General features: G+C 46.2%; 1 protein-coding gene across 1 annotated transcript in view; it reads right to left on the reverse strand.

The window, feature by feature from the left end:
• The window catches only part of TOP2A (DNA topoisomerase II alpha), a 59,798-nt gene that overhangs the window by 14,974 nt on the left and 22,854 nt on the right, over positions 1 to 21,970 (reverse strand). The window contains exons 4-24 of the mRNA XM_077252409.1: positions 11,680 to 11,743; positions 11,443 to 11,588; positions 9,133 to 9,230; positions 7,812 to 8,024; positions 7,523 to 7,696; positions 7,343 to 7,444; positions 6,792 to 6,929; positions 5,661 to 5,799; positions 5,391 to 5,548; positions 5,051 to 5,176; positions 4,798 to 4,908; positions 4,604 to 4,709; positions 4,126 to 4,235; positions 3,852 to 3,944; positions 3,658 to 3,772; positions 3,460 to 3,581; positions 1,344 to 1,492; positions 1,007 to 1,238; positions 792 to 926; positions 518 to 718; positions 243 to 438 (exon numbers count right to left, since the gene is read on the reverse strand). Of these exons, the coding sequence (XP_077108524.1) occupies positions 243 to 438; positions 518 to 718; positions 792 to 926; positions 1,007 to 1,238; positions 1,344 to 1,492; positions 3,460 to 3,581; positions 3,658 to 3,772; positions 3,852 to 3,944; positions 4,126 to 4,235; positions 4,604 to 4,709; positions 4,798 to 4,908; positions 5,051 to 5,176; positions 5,391 to 5,548; positions 5,661 to 5,799; positions 6,792 to 6,929; positions 7,343 to 7,444; positions 7,523 to 7,696; positions 7,812 to 8,024; positions 9,133 to 9,230; positions 11,443 to 11,588; positions 11,680 to 11,743 (2,928 nt within the window). The remainder of the gene's footprint in view (positions 1 to 242; positions 439 to 517; positions 719 to 791; positions 927 to 1,006; positions 1,239 to 1,343; positions 1,493 to 3,459; positions 3,582 to 3,657; positions 3,773 to 3,851; positions 3,945 to 4,125; positions 4,236 to 4,603; positions 4,710 to 4,797; positions 4,909 to 5,050; positions 5,177 to 5,390; positions 5,549 to 5,660; positions 5,800 to 6,791; positions 6,930 to 7,342; positions 7,445 to 7,522; positions 7,697 to 7,811; positions 8,025 to 9,132; positions 9,231 to 11,442; positions 11,589 to 11,679; positions 11,744 to 21,970) is intronic.

Consider the following 21,970-nt stretch of genomic DNA (forward strand, 5'->3'; position numbering starts at 1 on the left):
CAAGTATCATCTATCCACTGGAGAGGTAAAGTGATGACCGGTGATGGGGAAGAAGGTAGTACTGCTGGCACCACTACAAACCAATAGTTTGGAAAAAAACAAGTCTGTTTAAGGTGGCCAGCAAGCAAGTAAATGATCAGTCCATGTGATAAATAGGAAGAAGATATTTTTATTAATTCTGGATTGAGGGGAAATGTCCCCCACTTAGATAACTCAATTTTTATAGTTTGCTTTGAACATACCAATCACAATTTTGCCTTCGATCTTTTCCAGGATAAAACGAGCTTGGTTGCTGAGCTTGGAGGCCTCTGCTGTTAACATTCCCAGCAACCATTCTTTCCTTAGACCATAGTAGTAGAGTCGCAGATCATAAAATTCGCGCAAAATATCTAGAGTACTTTCATATTTCCTTAGGCATCCAGTGTGGTCAAAGAGGACCTAAAAAGTACACCCTGGTAAGTAAAAAAGCAATCTAAAACACAGCCAAATAAAATTGATAGAACTACAGAAAACTCACCATCGAGTTACAGGTAAGAGGGGCCTGAAGCTTAAACACTTTGTGCAGGCCAGCAGCTTCAGCCTCTGCTAACTTCTCCTCTGTCATCTTAACGATGAACCTGACCGTGGTGTCTGTATGATATTCCTTATAGTCAGTAATGAGAGCAGGAGTCTTCTCTGTCCCATTTAACATGGGTTCCAGGACTTGCTCCTTGTAATTCTGGGATAGAAATAGTAGGTTAGAACAATTTAATCAATCACTGTATACACAGAGGCTTCTGAATTGTAGGTACCTGTGTCCAAGTCCTGACTGGGAGCTCTGAAATCTCAATAGTTGTTGCATCCAGCACTGAAACTTCACCACTGATTATGTACTGGTTTGGGCCAAGCTCCTGGATGATGCCTTTGAAGTTCTTGTAGCTTGGAAGCTGTGTAAGAAAGGTTATAAGCCATTTGAAGGGAAACTTATTCGTGAAGATACCATGACCTTAGGTATTCTACCACGTACCATACGCTGAGGCTCCTCGCCATCCAACATTTTACGGATATTATTAACTATCTCACGGACATCGAAATTGGGGATTTTACAAGACCAACCAGTGCCAATGCCTTCAGCACCATTCACCAGTACCATGGGGATAATAGGAATATACCATTCAGGTTCAACCTTCTGGTTATCATCGTATATGAACTTCAGGACACTGTCATCCATAGAAGGAAAGAGGAGACGAGCAAGCGTGCTGCAAAATGAACAAAGGAAACATTTCTTGCCGTTAGTTTCATTTATAAAACTAATAACTGTCCAAACATCAAACTGATGTCACCAGCATTATGGTCTTTCTTACCTAAGCATTGTGAAGATATATCGAGGGCTGGCAGCATCTTTGCCGCCGTGCAATCTAGTACCAAACTGACCAATAGGTTGCAGGAGGTTCACATTGTTGCTGCCCATAAAGTTCTGAGCCAAGTTGATAATGGTCATCATTAAGGAGGTCTATAGAGGGGAAAAAACAGTTAAAAAGCAGATTGTTTTGTAGCTCCTGACACAAATATCGGTGGCTTTTCCCACCCAATTCTGATCAGCACCTCTCTGTGCATTTTATAACCAGCGGACAGAAGAGCATGAATACCAGTCAGACAAGCACTCGGCTCAGTGCAGCCGGTAACCAGTGGTTTCATGAAAATTACAGCAATAAATAAGCAAATTACTCTGGAATACGGTCTGTCACCATTTTTTCTACCCTTAGGCTACTTTCACACACAGCATATTTGCTGCGTATTTTTACGCGCGCGTATTTTGCTGCTGCTTTACCTGCGTTTTTTTACGCAGGCAAAAAACGCAGCTGCTTTCACACACTGCGTTTTTTGCAGCTGCGTTTTTTTCAGCATTGTGTACTGAAAATAAAGTTTGTTTGAAAAAAAAAAGGGAAAAAAAAAAAAAAAAAAGTCATTGAGGTCATTTCCTGTCTTTATGACTCAGAATACAATACACACTGGAGGGACAGGTATAGTGTTAGGATAGGGGGGTAGATTTGCCTGACAGGTTCCCTAAGTGCCACGTATTTCAGTGCCACGTATTTCAGTGCCACGTATTTCAGTGCCACGTATTTCAGTGCCACGTATTTCAGTGCCACGTATTTCAGTGCCACGTATTTCAGTGCCACGGGCCACGTATTTAAGTGCCACGGGCCACGTATCAAAGTGCCACGTATCACGTATTTCAGTGCCACGTATTTAAGTGACATGTATCACGTATAAGTGCCACGTGTCACGTATTTAATTGCCACATATTTAAGTGCCACGTATCAAGATTTTCCATGGAGAACAGACACATCCAGAGATATGTCTGCTCTCCACGGCTGCAGCAACACACTGACAGGAGCCATAGTTCCTGTCGGTGTGTCACTGCGCATGCGCGAGCGAGTTTACCGGCGGTCATTGACCCCGGCACTCTCGCTTAACGGCAGTGCTGCGTGGGAAAGTTCAACGCAGCTGTACTGCTGTTAACCGAGACGCCGGAGTCATTGAACTCCGGAACAGTACGCGATACACTGCTAGGAGCTTCGCTCCTGGCAGTGTATCGCCGGAGAGCAGGGGATCGGCGTGGGACACTCGTTTTATGGATTCTGCGGACAGGGAGTATGAATTTGGTTTATTATTTTTGGATTTTTTCCTGGAGGATCGAGGGCTTCGCCTACAAGTGTGCTGTTGGTGAGTATATACTCTATGTTATGTGTTGTATGTACTGTACTGTGTGTCATGTATGTGTATTGTGTGTAGGTGTTTTGTGTAACTTTACAATTGTGCTAAGTCGCCGGACACAGGGACAACTCTCCCATCCTAATACCGGATGGGAGTAGTAGTCCCATACGGCGACTTAGCACAATGGTGGCACTAGCGTCGCATGGGGACACACACACACATACCAAATCGATCAGCAGCCCCACGTTTATGCTCATTCTGTTGGACTCCATGCTGCTTCTCTGGGGGGCGGGGGCTTCCCTCTTCCTGTCCGACGTCACGTCCGGTCCTGGGTGTCAACCCCTCCGTACAAAGACGCCGACACCCAGGACAAAGGCGCTGTGTGTGGACGGTAATATGGGGCCCTATGGGGATACGCAGACACACCGCTGCGTAAAGAATTGACATGTCAATTCTTTTTACGCCGGCGTGTTTGCAGACAAAAGCGCCGCTTTTTTTGCGGTGTGTCTGAACGGCAAAGTGAATTTATCATTCACTTTGCCGGCAGACGAAAATGACATTGCGCATTTTTGAAAAGCGCCCGCAAAATAGCGCTCAAAAATGCGCTATGTCTGAAAGTAGCCTTAGATTGAGCAACATAATCTTGGCGACAGATTTTCATTAACAGACAACCCCTGTAACACAGGATAGGTGCGGTCCCAGCGAACGTACCCTTCTAAATCTACCAGAGGCTCATCATAATCCAGACCAAGCTCTTACCTCACCATGATGATAGGCAGACATTTCAGCTACAGAACCAGCCAGCTGAGCAACCTTCACTTCTCGTTTATCATTTCTTTTGAAGCAAGTGAATAGGACCTTCCTCTGACCTGGCTTAAAACCTATTAACAAGTGATATTAGCCTCACATCTTTATTAACATATGGTTAAATAGGAGACTAAAAGTAACATTTCTTACCATCAACCAAGGAAGGGATAGATCGCTCATTGTCAGAGTTGGAGAACAGAATCAGCTCTTTGTTGATGAAGTCGTTGAAGGTCAAATGCTTGGTGGCTTTTCCATAGAGGTAATCCTGTATACGACAGATAACCACAATTTACACTTCCATGAACATATTACTTCCAGAAAAATCTCATTGTTGAAGGTCGTACCTCTGGCAAACCATGAATTCTCCTCTGCCTTCTGTCTTCCATAAAGTGTGTCAGCCATTCTTTACGATCATCAACTTTCTTCTTGCTAAAGGCCTGAATGTTTAGAGGAAAACAAATTGTATTTGTTCAGTTTTCCCCTCGCCAATATTAATCTGAATGGGGTTTATTAATGTGCAAGCTCCAGTCAAAGTCTAAATTTACTACTTTTGTGCTGATGTGAAACATTAAAAATAATAAGAATGGAAAGGTCCCAATCTGAAAAGACATGTCTTACCAAGGTGATCGCAGCATCATCTATCGGGCCACTGTATTTGAATGGAATTCGATGTCTCTCCATATCCGCAAAATATTCTTTAGCCTCTTTAGATGTGCTGGTCCCCAGACCTATAAAATCACATTTAAGATATATATATTTTTTTAAAATGGCTATTTAGAAAATCCAAAAATTGAACAATTTACCAACTAACAGCAGACCACTAGAGTAGTTTACATAGTATAAATAAGAGACATTTCTATGCACTTACACTTAAAATACTGTCAATCACTTCAATACAATCTTACTTATTTTATCCGAGGTACAAAAACAGTTTAAGCTAAAATCTAAACTTTTTTTTTAAACTATTAATCAGTGACATTTAGCACATGTAATGTGTGAGTAAAGGCGACACCAGTGTGAGAACCCTTCACCATGAGAGTACATAACTGAGTCTTACTTGCCTGCCAGCACTACCACACAGGGTTTTAGAACAAACCTTTGTAGTACTTTATTTTCCAGGTCTTGTGACTTTCAGTGCCATTCTTCCACTCCTCAAATTCAGGAATACTGTAAAATGCCAGTTCCTGCTTATTTTTAGACACCTATACACATGGGAAAAGGGGGATCAGATGTACATAGGACACAACAGAAGTCTATCAACACAAGCATTAAAAGTGGTTAATGTCTCACCTTAATGATAGGCGTGATGAACTCTTCCAGGAAACGATGCCTCAGCAAAGATGGCCAATTATGATGGATGAAGTTGATCAGCAAGCCTTTAATATGGGAGCCGTCTTGATCCTACAAAGAGAAGGATTCGCCATTTATATACCAGACTTATACATTCTACTCCGATGCAGAAAACCAATTCCACATTTCTTTAAAGCAGCAAATGGCAATAAATCCATGGGATTAGCACCTAAAGCCTGAATGCAGGCCTTACCTGATCTGTCATAATCATGATTTTTCCATAGCGAAGACTTTTCAGGGACTCCGCATCTTCATAATCTTTCTTATACTGCAGACCAACGATCTTGATAATGTTGTTTATCTCGGCATTCTCCATAATCTAAACAATGTATGAGCCAGTGAGTAACACAGGGGGCTGAAGATCACCTGACTATACTACCAGGATATGTAGTCAAATAAATTTTTTTACAGCATTTAGAAAATCCAAAACCAAGATGATCTGTATATAAAAATTCATATCTAAAACCATTACACAGCTATTTGTCCACAAAATCACGAACTAGTAATAGTCAGTAAATGTTTCTATAACTCACTTGCTTGTGTGACGCTTCCCGGACATTTAGAAGTTTGCCTCTTAGTGGAAACACACCATACCGATCTCTTCCAACAACACCCAAGCCAGAAACAGCCAATGTCTTGGCCGAGTCTCCTTCAGTGAGAATAAGTGTGCAATCCCCAGAGTGCTTGCTGCCTGAAATGGAAAAAGCGAACTTTAGAGCTTTTCGCTCCCTGTGGTCCAATAGCAATTTTCTACTAGGAAATATAAATTTAGACCATTTTCCAACTAGCTCTAAGGCAATTACCTGCATCATTAGCATCATCCAGTTTGGGGACCCCCTTAATCTTTGTGTGTTTTACTGCAGAACACTTCTTATTGAGCTGCGTTTGGGCTTTAAACTTGACCCAGTTTAGGATGCTTTCCACAATACCGCAGCTTGTTGCCTAAAAGAAATTTGATAACACATTTAAACAAATTGTTTACTGGCCAGCTCAATGCTGCCTACTAGAAAAGTTATTAAATGAATGCACAGGAGCCATGTGGCCAATATACTAACATAAGCACAAGAAGCATCAGCACACAGCAACTAATGAATGCATGAACTCAAATATTGCTTCAAAACGTTAAAAAACGTAAAAGGTACTTTGCTCAAAAGCTATCCAACCACATCAAGGTGACCTTTTAATGTGAATGGTCCCTAGCCTCTACAGATCTTACCTATGTGCCAAACCAGCCTTAAGGGAATGAGGAGTGAAAAGGAAAGCAAGCATAGCTCGCAATTAAAACCTTATGTGGGAAGGATGAGTGGATAAGGGTGCTGAGCCATGAAGGGGTTCCTCCAAGGATTCTTTTTACTTCCCATTCATATGAGGCTGTTTTGGCACTAAGGCTACGTTCACATTTGCGTTGTGCGCCGCAGCGTCGGCGCCGCAGCGCACAACGCAAACAAAAACGCGGCAAAACGCATGCACAACGCTGCGTTTTGCGCCGCATGCGTCCTTTTTTTCATTGATTTCGTACGCAGCAAAAATGCAACTTGCTGCGTCCTCTGCGCCCGGACGCGGGCGCCGCAGGGACGCATGCGGCGCCAAACGCAAGTGCACCGCATGTACATGCGCCCCCATGTTAAATATAGGGGCGCATGATGCATGCGGCGCCGCTGCGGCGCCCGACGCTGCGGCGAGGACCGCAAATATGAACGTAGCCTAAGAGATAAGACAATGGCTAAGGACTATCCATATTAAAAGGTCTCCTTAACGTGGTTGGATGGCTTTTGTGCTCTTTGATCAATAAATGTTAAGTACCTTTAAGTTTTTAACGTTAACGTCATGTATTCATTAGTCTTAGTGTGCTGATGCAACATGTAAATGTATATACTAGGAAAGATATAACACTACTTTTTCTTATAGTACCAATTCATAAAATAGATACTTACTGCTTTAATGAATTTCTCCGTCAACACACATTTAGATCCGAAACTTTTTGATTGCAGTGTCATGTTCTCTTTTGTTTGGGAGTCAAAAGACGGATTCTCAATTAATGAATTCACAAAAAGCCACATGTGGTTTTTCACCTAAGGAAAAAAGTAGTCATTTTATCATATAATCTAAACATATTATTCACTCCAGACTATATCTATCTATATATATTTTTTGTTTGGATCTCACAAAAAAATAAAAGGGGTTTCCAGTCAATGCACTGATATGCTAGCCTGTACTGTGTCCCCACCACAAGCTACATGATTGTAGAGGGGGGCACCCTATACTGCAATGCAAGAATTTCCTGCACGGAGTGTGATGAGGTGAGGTGTATGGACCAAATCACTAGTCTAATTCATTTAGGGCCATAGGGAACGTAGAATATTTTATTTCCCCTGCAAAACAATTGGAAAGACGTATTATTCATCCTGTATAAAGCTACAATAAAGATTGCAGCCCACACAATCCTTTTATGAATTTTAGGGAATGTTTCACACCACTGACGTACCTGAAATGGCTTTACTGAAACGCCACCTTTATTCTTCCTCTTCACAACATCAATTATTTTGGAGATAATCTGATCAGCAACATAGTCAACATGTCTACCGCCCTAAAGACAAAAGAAAAATGCATTAAGACGATGGTTAAACCAGAAATTTGCACCCAATCAACTACTATGGACCCATACCTTTGTGGTAGCAATACTGTTGACAAAGCTGATTTGCTGGAAGCCCTTTTCACTCATAGTCAAGCACACTTCCCATCGATCATTCACGACTTCATGGATGACCTTCAAAGAGTTACCTGTCTCATCCACCTTATCTTTAACATACAAATCCACGTAACTGCGGAAGCCAGAGATCTGGGGGTGAGGGAATAAGATTACATAAGGACAATTTAATAATATACAAGGCGAATTTGCAAATTAATCTAATGAAAGGACATTAGTTACAAACTAACAGGAATGCACTACTTACAGGAAGTCTCTTGCCATTAAGAAACACCTTCACCCCCTTGGACGCTCCTGCTATATCGTAGGCTCTCCGAGACATAAGTGCCACGATGTCCTTATCCAGAATCTGCATTTTAAATTTGCTGAGATCTGGTTGAAACGTGATGCAAGTATAATCTGTTCCCTCAAAAGCTTTGATCTTAGACTCTCCGGCTTTTGTCATGTTATTGGTCCAGGTCTGTTATAGACAGAGCAAGTAATAACAGCAAATTAAAAGCAAATAGCAAGAAGAATTAAAGGGGGGTTGATCACTTTCAGGAAACTGCGCTATAAGGCTATGTGCAGACGTAAGTAAAGAGGTGCAGAATTTCCTGCACAAAATCTGCATCTCCTGGCAGAATCCACAGCCGCGGATTTGCCGCGGTTTTTATGCGGAATTGATGTGGATTTTGTGCGGATTTTTAACATGGAAGGGTGCAGAAACGCTGCAGATCCGCACAAAAGAAGTGACATGCAATTCTTTGAAATCCGCAGCAATTCCGCACTGATTTTTCCACACCATCTGCTATTTTTTTACCCCATTGATTTACATTTTACTGTACATCACAGTGCGGATCTGCAGCGTTTCTGCGCGGAAAAATCCGCTGCGGATCAGCAGCAAATCTGCATCGTGTGCACATAGCTTAAAGGCTGTAAAAAACCTAAAAAAAACAAACAGGAGGTACTCTCCTTTCACTGCTCCAGTCTCAGGGTTCGGCTGCAGTGGTGACGTCACATCGTCAGCACGCATCATTTCTGCAGTCAATTCCTGAGTTCAGCGGCTCATGCCATCTACCTCGGTCCAGTGCCGAGACAATACAGTACATTAACTGCAGGGGTAATGCACGCTATCAGAGACATCACCGCAAGTACCTTCTTTGTTTGTTATATTAGGTATTTTGCAGCATTTGAGATCCACTTTCCTAAACGTGAACAATCCCTTTTAACAGCCCACAGAAAACCATCTGCTTTTATTGTAGCTTTTCACCCACTGGCAATGGCTGGGTGTACATTTACCTTACACAAAACACTTGGGATTAGACATTCAGCGCACACACTATACAGCTTCTTAATAAAGCCTTAGGCCGGGATCACAGATACGGCTGAGTCTTGCAGGTGAATTCCCTCCTCTGGCGCCGGCACTCCGGAGCGGAGCGTGCAGCCGCACAGCAACACATGGAGCTGCACGCTCCGCTCCCAAGTGCCGACGCCAGAGGAGTGATTTCTACTGCGAGACTCGGCCGTATCTCGCGCATGTGTGATCCCAGCCTTAGGCAGATTCACAAGGCCTGTTTGCAATAACCTACCTGTTTAAAGATTTTATTGTATTCCTTACATGCAGTTTCCACAGTGAACTTGTTACTGAAGATGTTACATAATTTGGCACCAAAACCATTGCGGCCACCTGCACACAGAGCACAATTGGTGAAGAAAGAACAGGGTCAAATGTAAGCGGAGAGAACACTCATTTCTGCGACATACAGATAGCAGGGGACCCCATGTACATCAAAATCACCCCAACCCCACCACTATAGCCCTGCCCAGGAAAGATGGGCTTGGCGAATGTATATTTCCCTGAAATGAGCCATCCAGAGCTGGTGCTATTCACACAATATCTAAAGGGCATGGGTCCAAATTGGGTTCTCCTAGTCTCTACAATGGTCCACAGCACTTACGTTGTCTGCCATAATCATATACAACACCTTGCACAATACTATAAGTCACATATAGGAGGTAAATAAGAAAAAGAAAATGTCAAGGAAGCACACCTGTATAACTTGGGAGGCATAGCAAAGGAAGGGACCAGCAATTGACTCACTCACCAACTACCTCTAAGTCACTGGACGTCAGGGAGCTGATTTCTGGGCGGTTGCAGTATCATGACATGCTCAAAGGAGGGGAAAAATTAAAGTGCGGTATCGGACGAAAACCAAGATGGTGCCCACACTGCCGGTGGGTATAGACAGACGTCACAGGAAGTGTGGCTGCGCAGCTGGAGCAGTTGGCCAACAGGCCTCTCTTCTACTAGTACCCCGCTCAAGAGGGTAGTGCCTGCTACACAGGGGGAATACCTGGTGAAGGGTCCCAATTTATGGAATTATCTCTGAAGGAGACAATCCTGAATTGCTCTGAACTAGAGGCATCCCCTAAAAAGGCATAATTGTTCTACTGCAGATCCTAAAAGGGAAAAATATCCTGGGAAGAAATTTCCCCGGGGGACCCTACAAGACGTCCCCAATGCAGTCAACAAATGCAACTTTACTCTCAATACTCTGATGGAACAAGTTGGCCATATACAAGAACCTATTTCTATAATACATCATGACGTGCAGAAAGGGACAGTCCGCACCACAGCAATGGATAGAGTTAGTGAGTTGGAAGGCGCCCTTCTGCCAGTCCACAGAGATATACAGAGTCACACTGAGGCAGTCACAGCACTTATTGCTAAGGCTGATGACCTGCAAAACCGTCAGACGCAATATTAGACTGGTTGTGGATGCTGAAAAGGCTCAGGGAAATGACCCAGATTATTATTTTTTTTTTAAATGGCTACTGCATATCTTTGGCAAAGATACCCTCAATCTTTAGTTTGCTGTCCCAAAAGGTCCCAGTTTCTGGACATAAGAGGACAAGGGCGCTGGGCCTGAAATACTCTTTCTACCCTGCCAAACTCAGGGTGGACGTCCGTGGCACTACTACATTTGTTTGAATCCTCAAAAGACACATGTAGATGGCTGTACAGTCACAAGCAACAAATCTAGCAGGAGGCAGGAAGAGCCTGAGATAACCCTAACAAACGCTGATGAAAGTCCTTTTTCTCACTAACTGCTATTAATTCCAACAGATGCATGTCGTTGCAGGACTGAGGCCTAATTTAATGCTACTTATGTGACATTAGTACCTAAAAAATGTTTTGATAAAAAAAAGAAGCACTCCCAACAAAGTTATTTTCTTAATATTTATTATATTGCACAATGTACTTACAATTGCTCATTTTGCCTTTCTACCCAGTAAATTATTCTTTAATATGCCCTATGAAGAAAGGGGAGGTCTCTTGTCCCTGCATTTATCAATCCCCTCTCCAACTCCAGACCCAGCAGCATCCATTCCCCCTACAATGGAACTTTTGCAGTGACTCATACATGAAATATTGACGACCTGTTTTTACATAGATCTTAGGACTCAGCTAGTCAGTTTTTAATCATGTGTTTAAAAGAGAGGAAAAGAGAAGAACTAGCTAGGTAGAAAGTCAAAATGAGCAATTGTAAGTACACAGTGCTATATAATACAATGATTGCAATATATTAAAAACTTTAATGGGAGCACTTCTTTAAAGAGACTGTCAGCACATCATAGCGTGGCCAAACATTTAAGTGCACCTTCCTACCTTCTTGGTCTGAATCCATCTTTGCCCCTTTTCTGGCTCTACGAAGCCAAAGAAGGGAGAGTTGAGATAGTGGGGGAAAAAAATGCAGGTGGGAATATGTATTTAAAGGATTGACCCCAATGTGATGCACCAACTGCCAGTCCTTTGTTTCAACAGTTATTTTGTGCTGTAAGAGTTAAATTAAAATTGTGGTTAGCCGACAATTGAGTTGGCCAAGAGCTACACTGACCTGTAACTTTTTTCTCATCATCATCATAGTTACTGGAGGTCAACAACTGCCCAAAGATGAGAGCAGGAACATAAACTTTCTCCACTTTGTGCTCCACAACAGGAATACCCTTCCCGTTATTCCATACACTGACTGTGTTATTCTCACTGTAAGCCACAAAAAAGAAATTGCAGTAATGAACATTACTGTAAATACAACATTGTGCAGATAAGAGGCCACAAATTTCAAGTTACTTACGGGTCAATTGTGACCTTGATGCATGACATTGTTGCATCCCTTTGTTTGTTATCAGCGGCATTTACTGAAGAGAGAAGGAACAAAAAAAGTTATAGCTACAGAAAATTAACGCATCATTTTAATAAAGAATTCGTGTTGCCATTTTGAACATATTAAGAGGGGTTGTTCCTTTTCAAATATAATTTATCGCTTGTTGCATTCTATTTTAACCATTTAATGACCACCAATAACCATAAAAAAGGCAGCCGTTAAGGGGTCTTTTAAAACGACGATTGGGATTAAGAGAATAACGCCACCCCACAGGTGGAATTACTGCCAGTGACAGCTGACGCCCCTGCTGTATCGGCCAGATTGGTTTTGGAGCTGATTAAATCCTTAAATACCATTGTAAATCGCAACAGCGGTATTATCAGTGGTTAAAAGACCCCCTATGGCAGGACTGACCACCCATGGGTGTCGATTGTTGCCATGGTACACTTAGGCCATCTGATTACCTCAAGGTACGGTGGCGTCCGAGATTCAGCTATAAGCAGGGACTCACCGGCTGTCAGTGACTCACTGACCAGTCTCCAATAACTGGAAGAAAGACTAATGTATATGCAGAAAGTGCGCACCCGAGGTACAAAAAATATCAAAAACTACTTTATCACCACCAAAGCACAAACATGATTAAAAACAACGATAATACCCCCATCCAAGTACAATAATACATAGTACATGGATGGGGGTGTTAGCGTGGTTTTATCATGTTTGTGCTTTGGTGATTATAAAGTAGTATTTGATATTTTTTGTACCTCGGGTGCGCACTTTCTACATACGCATTCGTCTTTCCTCCAGTTATTGCTCCTCCTTTCTAAGCGTTAGTAGCACCTTTGTTGTTTAGCCATCGCTGACCAGTCTCCGGCACTGCAGTACATGAGCCAAAGATCAGAGTATAAGGCCACGTTCACACGTTGCGGCTTGCTCTGCGGGTTAATCCCGCAGCGGAATTGATAAATCTGCAGGGCAAAACCGCTGCGGTTATCCCTGCAGATTTATCGCGGTTTGTTCCACGGTTTCCGCTGCGGGATTACTCCTGTACTATTGATGCTGCATATGCAGCAATATGCAGCATCAATAGTAATGTAAAAAATAATAAAAATTGGCTATACTCACCCTCTGACGTCGCGATCTCCCCGGCGCTGCACGCGGCTGTGCTGACAAGGACCTTCGTGACGTCACGGTCATGTAACCGCGGCGTCATCACGGTCATGTGACCGCGACGTCACCACAGGTCCTGCAAGCACAGCAACTGAGACCGGACGCCGCGGGCAGCGCTGAGAGGTGAGTATAGCATCATTTTTTATTTTAATTCTTTTTTTTACACCAAAATATGGTTCCCAGGGCCTGGAGGAGAGTCTCCTCTCCTGCACCCCGGGTACCATCTGCACATTATCCGCTTAACTTCCCGCAACGTGGGCACAGCCCCATGCGGGAAGTGAGCGGATCAATGCATTTCTATGGGTGCAGAACCGCTGCGATTCTGCACCAAGAAATGACATGCTCCTTTTTTTCCGCAGAAAAGCCGCGCGGCTTTTCCCGCGGAAATCCGCAGCGTGGGCACAGCGGGTTTTGTTTTCCATAGGGTAACATTGTACTGTACCCTGCATGGAAAACTGCTGCGGATCCGCAGTGTCAAATCTGCTGCGGATCCGCGGCAAAACCCGCAAAGTGTGAACATAGCCTAAATTGTACATGTCCCACAGTAAAAAAAAAAATAAAAATAAATATATCACGGGAAAAAGCACACCGTTTTGCCACAAAAGGTATGTGCACATGTTGTGGATTTGGCTGCGGCTCCGGATTTGTCGCTGCGGATCTGCAGCTGTTTTCCCATGCGTTTTACAGTACCATGTAAACCTATGGAAAACCAAATCTGCTGTGCACATGCTGCTGTTTATTTTCCGTAGCATGTCAATTCTTTGTGCGGATTCCGCAGCATTCACACCTATTCCTTAATAGGAATCCGCAGGTGTAAAAACGCAGGTGAATCCGCAACGTGTGCACATATCATAAGGCAGAATTTTTAGGGTAAAACAAAAAAACAAAAACAAAACACAGTTAGTATTGATGAGCCTGGAGGAACCTGATCTATAAAACTGCGTAAAAAGCCATAAAAAAAAATACATGTATATATAAAAAAAAAAAAAAAAAAAAAAAAAAAACATAGGTAAAAACGCCAAATCATCCCGTAAAAAGAAAGCCCTAATATGGCTCATTCGGGAGAAAGAAAAAAAAAGTTAAAGCTCTTGGAATATGGTGATGCAAAAAAACAAATTAAATTCACTTCACTGTAAAATAGGGATTTTTGTGTGTACTCACCGTAAAATCCTTTTCTCCGAGCCACTCATTGGGGGACACAGGACCATGGGGTTATGCTGCTGTCACTAGGAGGCTGACACTAAGCTGAGACAAAAAAAGGTTAGCTCCTCCCCTGCAGTATACACCCTCGTACTGGCTTCCAGACACCCAGTTCAGTGCAAAAGCAGTAGGATAGAAACAATATAACCAGTAACATTAGAATATAACATGTCAAACAAACAGTCAAGAACAAAAAACAAGATCACGAGCCGAAAAAGGCTACCAGGGTGGGTGCTGTGTCCCCCAATGAGTGGCTCGGAGAAAAGGATTTTACGGTGAGTACACACAAAAATCCCTATTTCTCCTTCGCCTCATTGGGGGACCCAGGACCATGGGACGTCCCAAAGCAGTCCCTGGGAGGGAAACAATACAACCAAATACCTCCATGTACCAACTAACTACAGGTGCGCAACGGCCGCTTGCAGGATACGCCTGCCAAGGGCCGCGTCCGCAGAGGAGTGGATGTGGACATTGTAATGCTTTGTGAAGGTATGCAGGCTAGACCACGTTGCGGCCTTGCAAACCTGCTCCGCTGTTGCCTGGTGCCGGATGGCCCAGGAAGCACCCATCGACCGAGTGGAATGAGCTCTAATCCCCGCCGGGATAGGACTGCCTCTGACTCGATAGGATTCCTGGATAGCAGATCGAATCCATCTGGCTATCGTGGATTTAGACGCAGCCAAACCCTTTCTGTGACCCTCCGGGAGCACGAAAAGGGCGTCCGATTTTCTGAAGTGAGCCGTTCTGGAGATGTACCTCCTGAGGGCCCTAACCACGTCCAGAGTATGGAGAGCCTTCTCGACTCTATGTTTGGGCTGTGGGCAAAAGGAGGGAAGAATGATGTCCTCATTGAGGTGGAAAGAAGAGACCACCTTTGGAAGAAACGCCGGAGAAGGACGAAGGACTACCTTGTCCTGATGAAAGGCAAGGAAAGGAGCCCGGCAGGATAAAGCGGCGAGCTCTGAAACCCTTCTGATGGACGTCACCGCTACCAGGAAGGCAACCTTCCAAGAGAGGACCGAGAGCGGAACGTCTTGCAGGGGTTCGAACGGAGGTTCCTGAAGGACCCCTAGGACCAAGTTGAGATCCCAGGTCTCCAGCGGCATCCTGTAGGGAGGAACCACATGGGAGACTCCCTGGATGAAAGTCTTGACCTGAAGGTTGGTGGCGATCCTACGCTGGAAAAGCACGGATAACGCTGAGATCTGACCTTTGAGGGAACTCAGGGCCAAACCGGAGTCCAGACCAGCCTGAAGGAAATTCAAGATGCAAGGGATAGAGAAAAACGAGAGGAGGGAGACCCCGGAGCCTACACCATGAGAAGAAGGATTTCCAGACGCGGTGGTAGATGGAGGCGGAAGACGCCTTGCGAGCACTTAACATGGTGGGGATGACCTGCTGAGAGAAACCGGCACGAGTTAGAACCCAGGTTTCAACAGCCACGCCGTTAAACGTAGGGCCCCTGAGCTCTGATGGTAAATCGGTCCTTGGCGAAGCAGGTCTGGGCGGTCTGGCAACCGCAAGGGAACGTCGGCTACGAGCTGAACGAGCTCCGCGTACCAAGCGCGACGAGGCCAGTCTGGGGCGACCAGAATGACTGGAACTCCCTCCATCTTGATCTTTCGGATCACCTTCGACAGTAAGGGAAGGGGAGGGAACACGTATGGGAGCTGAAAATGATGCCACGGAGAAATCAGCGCGTCCACTCCTATGGCCTGGGGATCCCGAGATCGAGCAATGAAGTTGTGGACCTTGGCGTTCAATCTGGACGCCATCAGATCCACGTCCGGGGTCCCCCAGCGAAGACAGATCTGGTGAAAAACCTCTGGGTGGAGTTCCCACTCCCCCGAGGCAAGGCCCTGGCGGCTCAGGAAGTCCGCCGCCCAATTCTCGACTCCCGGAATGTACACCGCGGAGATGATGGAATGGTTGGTTTCGGCCCAACGAAGGATGAGGGAGACTTCCTGCATCGCGGCCCTGCTGCGGGTACCCCCCTGGTGGTTGATGTAAGCCACCGCCGTGACGTTGTCGGATTGGACTCGTACAGGGTGACCCGCGAGCAGGGGGTGAAAGCGACTCAGAGCAAGTCTGATAGCACGAATCTCCAGGATGTTGATGGGAAGTTTGGATTCCCGAACTGTCCAGAGGCCCTGGGCCGAGTGGTGGAGGAACACCGCCCCCCAGCCAAGAAGACTGGCGTCGGTAGTCACCACTAACCAGCGGATCGGGAGGAAGGACTTCCCCCGGAGGAGAGATGGGCCCAGGGTCCACCATACGAGAGATTGTCTGACCCGCGGGGACAGGGGACAAGGGCGGTCGAGAGAAGAGATGCTCCTGTCCCAGTTGTCTAGCAAAGCCTGTTGCAAGGGACGGAGATGGAGTTGAGCAAAAGGAACTGCTTCGATTGCTGCAACCATCTTTCCCAGGATCTTCATGGCGAACCGAATGGTTCACGGGCGAGGATGACAGAGCGTTTGGGCTCCTTGCTGAAGTGCTTGGGCCTTGGACCGAGGAAGCAAGACCAGCCCCCTCGAAGGGTCCAGGATCATTCCCAGAAAGGAGATCCGACGGGCAGGAACGGGAGAGGACTTGTCCCAGTTGATCAACCAACCTAGGCGCGAAAGAGAATCCAGGGTAATGTGGACGCTTGACTCGCAGGCCTGAAAAGACGGGCCCTTTATGAGGAGATCGTCTAAGTAAGGTAACACGACGACTCCTCGAGAATGAAGGATGGCCATGACAGCCGCCATGACCTTGGTAAATACCCTGGGCGCCGTGGCGAGACCGAAGGGTAAGGCCGTGAACTGGAAGTGATCCTCCAGAATGGCAAAGCGGAGGAACCTCTGATGAGACGGGAAAATCGGGATGTGAAGATAGGCATCCTTGATGTCTATCGAGGCCAGAAATTCCCCTCTTTCCATCGAAGAGATGACCGATCTGAGCGATTCCATCCTGAAGTGCCGGACTCTTACGCACTTGTTCAGGAGCTTCAGATCCAGAATGGGCCGCACTTTTCCGTCTTTCTTTGGCACGACGAAGAGGTTTGAGTAGAAACCTTTGAACCTCTCGTGTTCCGGGACCGGGACAATGACCCCGCTCTGGCGGAGGATGTGAATGGCGCAAAGAAGGGCGCGAGTCTGAGTTGCCGAACTGGGAAGACGAGAGGGGAAAAACCGAGTTGGAGGAGGTGAGGAGAACTCTATCTTGTAGCCGGACGATACCAGATCCCTGACCCATTCGTCGTGCACGACGGAGAGCCAGGCTTGCTGAAAAAAAGAGTAGGCGTCCGCCTATTCTGATGGTATCGACTGGCACCGTTCCCGAGTCATTGAGACGGGAATCTGGGAGGTCTGGAACCTCGGGTTCTGGGCTGCCTTGGTTTCCCGCGCCAGGAAGGATTCGGCCTGAAGGAGGGACGAGAGTCTCTGTCATTGCGAGAGGAACGGTCTGATCTGGAAAGCCCGGAGGGATTGGACCAGGCTGGGCTGGTACGAAAAGGCCGAAAACGAAAGAAAGGCTGGCGCTGGAAAGCAGCCTTGGGCCTCTGTTGGGGAAGGAACTTGCTCTTTCCCCCTGTGGCGTCGGAAATAAGCTGGTCAAGCTTTTCGCCGAAAAGACGCCCGCTTTGAAAAGGGAGGGAGATCAGAGATTTCTTAGAGGAGGAGTCTGCGCGCCACTCCCTGAGCCAAAGAGCCCTTCTGATAGCAATGGCGTTGGAAGCCGCCGATGCTGCGCAATTCGCCGCGTCGAGGGAAACGAACATCACGTAATCGCTAGCCATGGCTAACTGCTTGGCTAGGTCTGCCATCTCAGACGAGAGGTCCTGTTCATTAATGGATTTCGCTAGAGCATCCGCCCAGGAAACCATAGCCTTGGTCACCCAAGCCGCGGCGAAGGAGGGGGCCAGGGAAGAGCCAGAGGCTTCATACACTGAACGAGCTAGAGAGTCTAGCTGGCGTTCAGTGGGACTCTTAATTGAAGCGCCCTCCGGAACTGAAAGAAGCGTTTTAGAAGCTAGGCGTGAGACTGGCGGATCTACTAAAGGGGGATCCGTCCAGTCCTTCACGAGATCCGCTGAAAAGGGATACTTAGATGCCAGGTCCTTCTTACCCGTGAAACGCTTATCTGGATGCTCCCTGTGACGCCTGACTATATCCAGAAAAGCTGGATGAGAGGCAAAAGATTTGTGGGAACGTTTGGATCTGGTAAAAGAGACCGCGTGTTCCGGAGCGGAATTAGCGTCATCATCCACCTTAAGAGTGTGATTGACAGCTACAATGAGGGAGTCAACCGTAGCTCTGAACTCCGGAGCCTCCGGGTCCAATGATACCTCGGACTCATGTTCAGAGTCGTGAACGCTGTGAGCCCCCAAAGAGGGTGAGCGAGAGGTGGAGCTGGCAGAGTCTGAGCGGCGAGGAGAGCGCTCAGGAGAGGTAGTGAGGATCCGTTTTCTGGATGACCGAGCCTCTCTAAGTGGAGAGCGGCCCCTGCTGGCCGACGATTCCCCTGCTATGAAGGGATCTCTTAACGCCTGAAGCGGATTACCCTGAACCCCGGGAGGATTTTGAATGGATTTGATGGCGTTGGCTAAAAAAATCCACGGACTGTGAGTGAAGCGACCCACGGGGGGGGGGGGGGGGGGGGGGGACTAGGTACGCCAGAGTCGGTGGAGGGCTCCTGGGCACATGGGGCATCGCAGGCAGAGCAGAGGGGAGAACTTTGAGGCTTAGGAAGTGGGGCCTGGCAGGTGGTACATGCAGAAAAAAAGGTCGTATGTACTTTAGGTAGTTTTTTAGACCTTGACTGCGACATGATTCTAATGCAGAAAGAGGCCACAGGGACTATAAACTGGACTGGGAAGCAGAGGGAGACGCTGCAGGGGAGAAGCTGACGATGTCTCCTTACCCCGGTCCTGTGTCCCGCTGTCTTGGGAAGCTGAGAAGCCTGAGAGGAGACTGGCTGCACGTGGGCGCAGTGACACCGAGGTGCTTCCGAGCAGGAGCTGCGGCATGTGGAGTGAAGATGGCCGCCGAGATCAGGAAGGAGATCTCGACGGCTGTGAGAAGCGCCAGGAACCAGGGGCGGCGCCGCTGATGACGCGCAGGAGTGGGCGGAGCCTATCGGCAGCGACCAGCGGCTAGGCCGAAGCCGGGGGCTAAATTTGCGGCCTGGGCCCGGTGCGCGGCCGCAAAGTGCCGACGTTACAGCCCCTAATGTGCCCTGCTTAAGAAGGAGCCCTCCGGACCGCCGGCGACCCCCCCATCCCCCACGAGACACTTACCCGAGGAGGTGAGAGGAGCCTAAGGATGGCTGGGACGGTGCAGGGGATGGGAAGCCTCCATCCACCAGCCCCAGAGGGGAGTGGAGAGGAACCGTCCACCACCTGAGTCACACAGAGCATTGGTGATGCAGTGTGGTCTGCACGGACGCCACGGGAATAGGGGGCCACTGTACAGCCGAGGGTAAAACCTGGTGGACCGGGCAAATGTCCGGCAATAAAAAGGCCTGGCTGCAGAGGAGGATACTGGAGGAAAACACCAGTGCTCCTCTGTACAACATGGGGAGATCGGCGTCCCTTTTAGGGAAAAAACCGTCGCCCAAAAATGGTCAGCTCAGGCAGTGGCTCCCACGTCGCAGGAGAGGATACGGAGAGGTGAAACTCCCGTGCTCACCTGTTGTTGGTTCGGGGGAGATCGGACCACTAAAGAATCCGTCGCCCCCTTCGTCCGGAATGGATTAAAAAGAAAAAATCCGTGAAAATAAAAATCAGTGTGCCTCCTACGGACACTAAGCTTGAACTGGGTGTCTGGAAGCCAGTACGAGGGTGTATACTGCAGGGGAGGAGCTAACCTTTTTTTGTCTCAGCTTAGTGTCAGCCTCCTAGTGACAGCAGCATAACCCCATGGTCCTGTGTCCCCCAATGAGGCGAAGGAGAAATATTGTTTTTTTTTTAATTGCAAAAGCAAGAAAGCAAAAAAATACAAAAACATCTAATCACTTATACTACACAAAAATAAGAACTATTCTTGTACTGCTGTCTATATGTTCATTCCACTTCCCAACAATCAGAACAAGTCTTGACTCACATTTATCCTGCGCTCTCCACCGAGTGCTTACTTCAGGGTTTCTGTGCAAATACACAAAACTGTGATTCAGACAAAAAACACTGATACAACAACATAAAAGGCACGTGGAGTCCCTTTGTACTCAACTTGGTCCCTGTTCAAGCGGTGGCTCATCATAAAATGAATACCAGTGGATCAGATGGCAAAAAGGACTCCAAAGTCACTCCATCTGCCTCATGTATTGGGTGGTTCAATTGGGGGTCTGAATCGCATTTTTGTGGGATCTACATGGAAACCCTGATGTAAGTGCTCAGTGTAGAATGGAAGAATGTGATGCGATCAAAAATTATTATGTACCCTAAAATATTACCAATAAAAACCTTAATTTATCCCACAGAAAACCAGCCCCCACTCAGGATTGTCATTGGAAATATTGGGTACCCAAGTTACTGGTAGAACAAAAACTCTTGAAAAGTGACATGGCTCCAGCCCCCTCAAATAAAATCCAGTGACATCTGCGCTCCCAAGTCCAAAAGCCCCACCCCTGAGCACCAGTGTCTAAGCCTAAATAAGCGACCACATCTTAGGCGTTATTGTAGCAGGGAGAGCCCAAATAATTTACAGTGTACATATCACCAGAAGTACAAGCTATGGGGGACGCTACGATATATTAGGCTCTACATTGTATGGGGGTACAAAGGTATGGGTACTAAACTGGCATATTTGCAATTCTCCAAAATAAAGCATAGTGTGGATCTTACAAAAAAGTTACAGCAGTAGATGAATTCCTTGAGAGGTTCAATTTCTACACTGGGATCACTTTGGGGTTTTTCTGCTGTTCTGCACCTTAGGAGCTACGCAAATGTCGCCCGCAAACTATTCTAGCAAAATCTGTGCCAAATAGCGCTCCTTCCTTCTCAGCCCTGACGTCAGGACTGTGGAATCGTTAAGCCAAACCTCAGGCTCCTCAATTTCCGTGACCCACCAGCACTGGTCACTACTGAGCATGTACATAAAGTGCAGCACAGATTCATCTCAACTAAAAGCCCAGATCCTTAGATCAGGAACAGAGCAGACATTTAAAGGACATTTCAGAACTTTACCAAATTCTAATGAAAAATATTTTTACAGCACATCCTGCACTGAACTACAGTACCCAATATATTATATATTTTAGGAGTTGGTCCATTATATAGACTCCACAGCCCTTCCGGACGTGCAGCCTAACCATAATCTCTGACTGTATATAGGGCATCAGTGCGTACAGGAAACATTGAGCAATAAATTATGGGGTCCAGTTCCACCTATTAACCCTTGTGTTACTGACAAATATTCAGCAAATTAAAAAATTTTTATTTTTTTTTTACCACTAATGTTAAATTTCCACATCTTAGTGTTATTAAATTCAGTGATGCACCTGTGGGTTCAAAACACTCACTAGACCCCTATATGAATTGCTTAAACAGTAAAGTTTCCCAGATGGGGTCACTTGTGGGGGTTTCAGCTGTTCTGGCACCTTAGGGGCTCAGCTAATGAAGACCAAAATGTCTTCAAATGGAGTCTGCATAGTGCTCCTTCCCATCCCTGCAATGTGCTTAACCCCTTTACCCCCAAGGGTGGTTTGCACGTTAATGACCGGGCCAATTTTTACAATTCTGACCACTGTCCCTTTATGAGGTTATAACTCTGGAACGCTTCAACGGATCCCGGTGATTCTGACATTGTTTTCTCGTGACATATTGTACTTCATGATAGTGGTAAAATTTCTTTGATATTACCTGCGTTTATTTGTGAAAAAAACAAACGGAAATTTGGCGAAAATTTCG

The sequence above is a fragment of the Ranitomeya variabilis genome, chromosome 4 (genome assembly GCF_051348905.1).
Source record: "Ranitomeya variabilis isolate aRanVar5 chromosome 4, aRanVar5.hap1, whole genome shotgun sequence".
NCBI lineage: Eukaryota > Metazoa > Chordata > Amphibia > Anura > Dendrobatidae > Ranitomeya > Ranitomeya variabilis.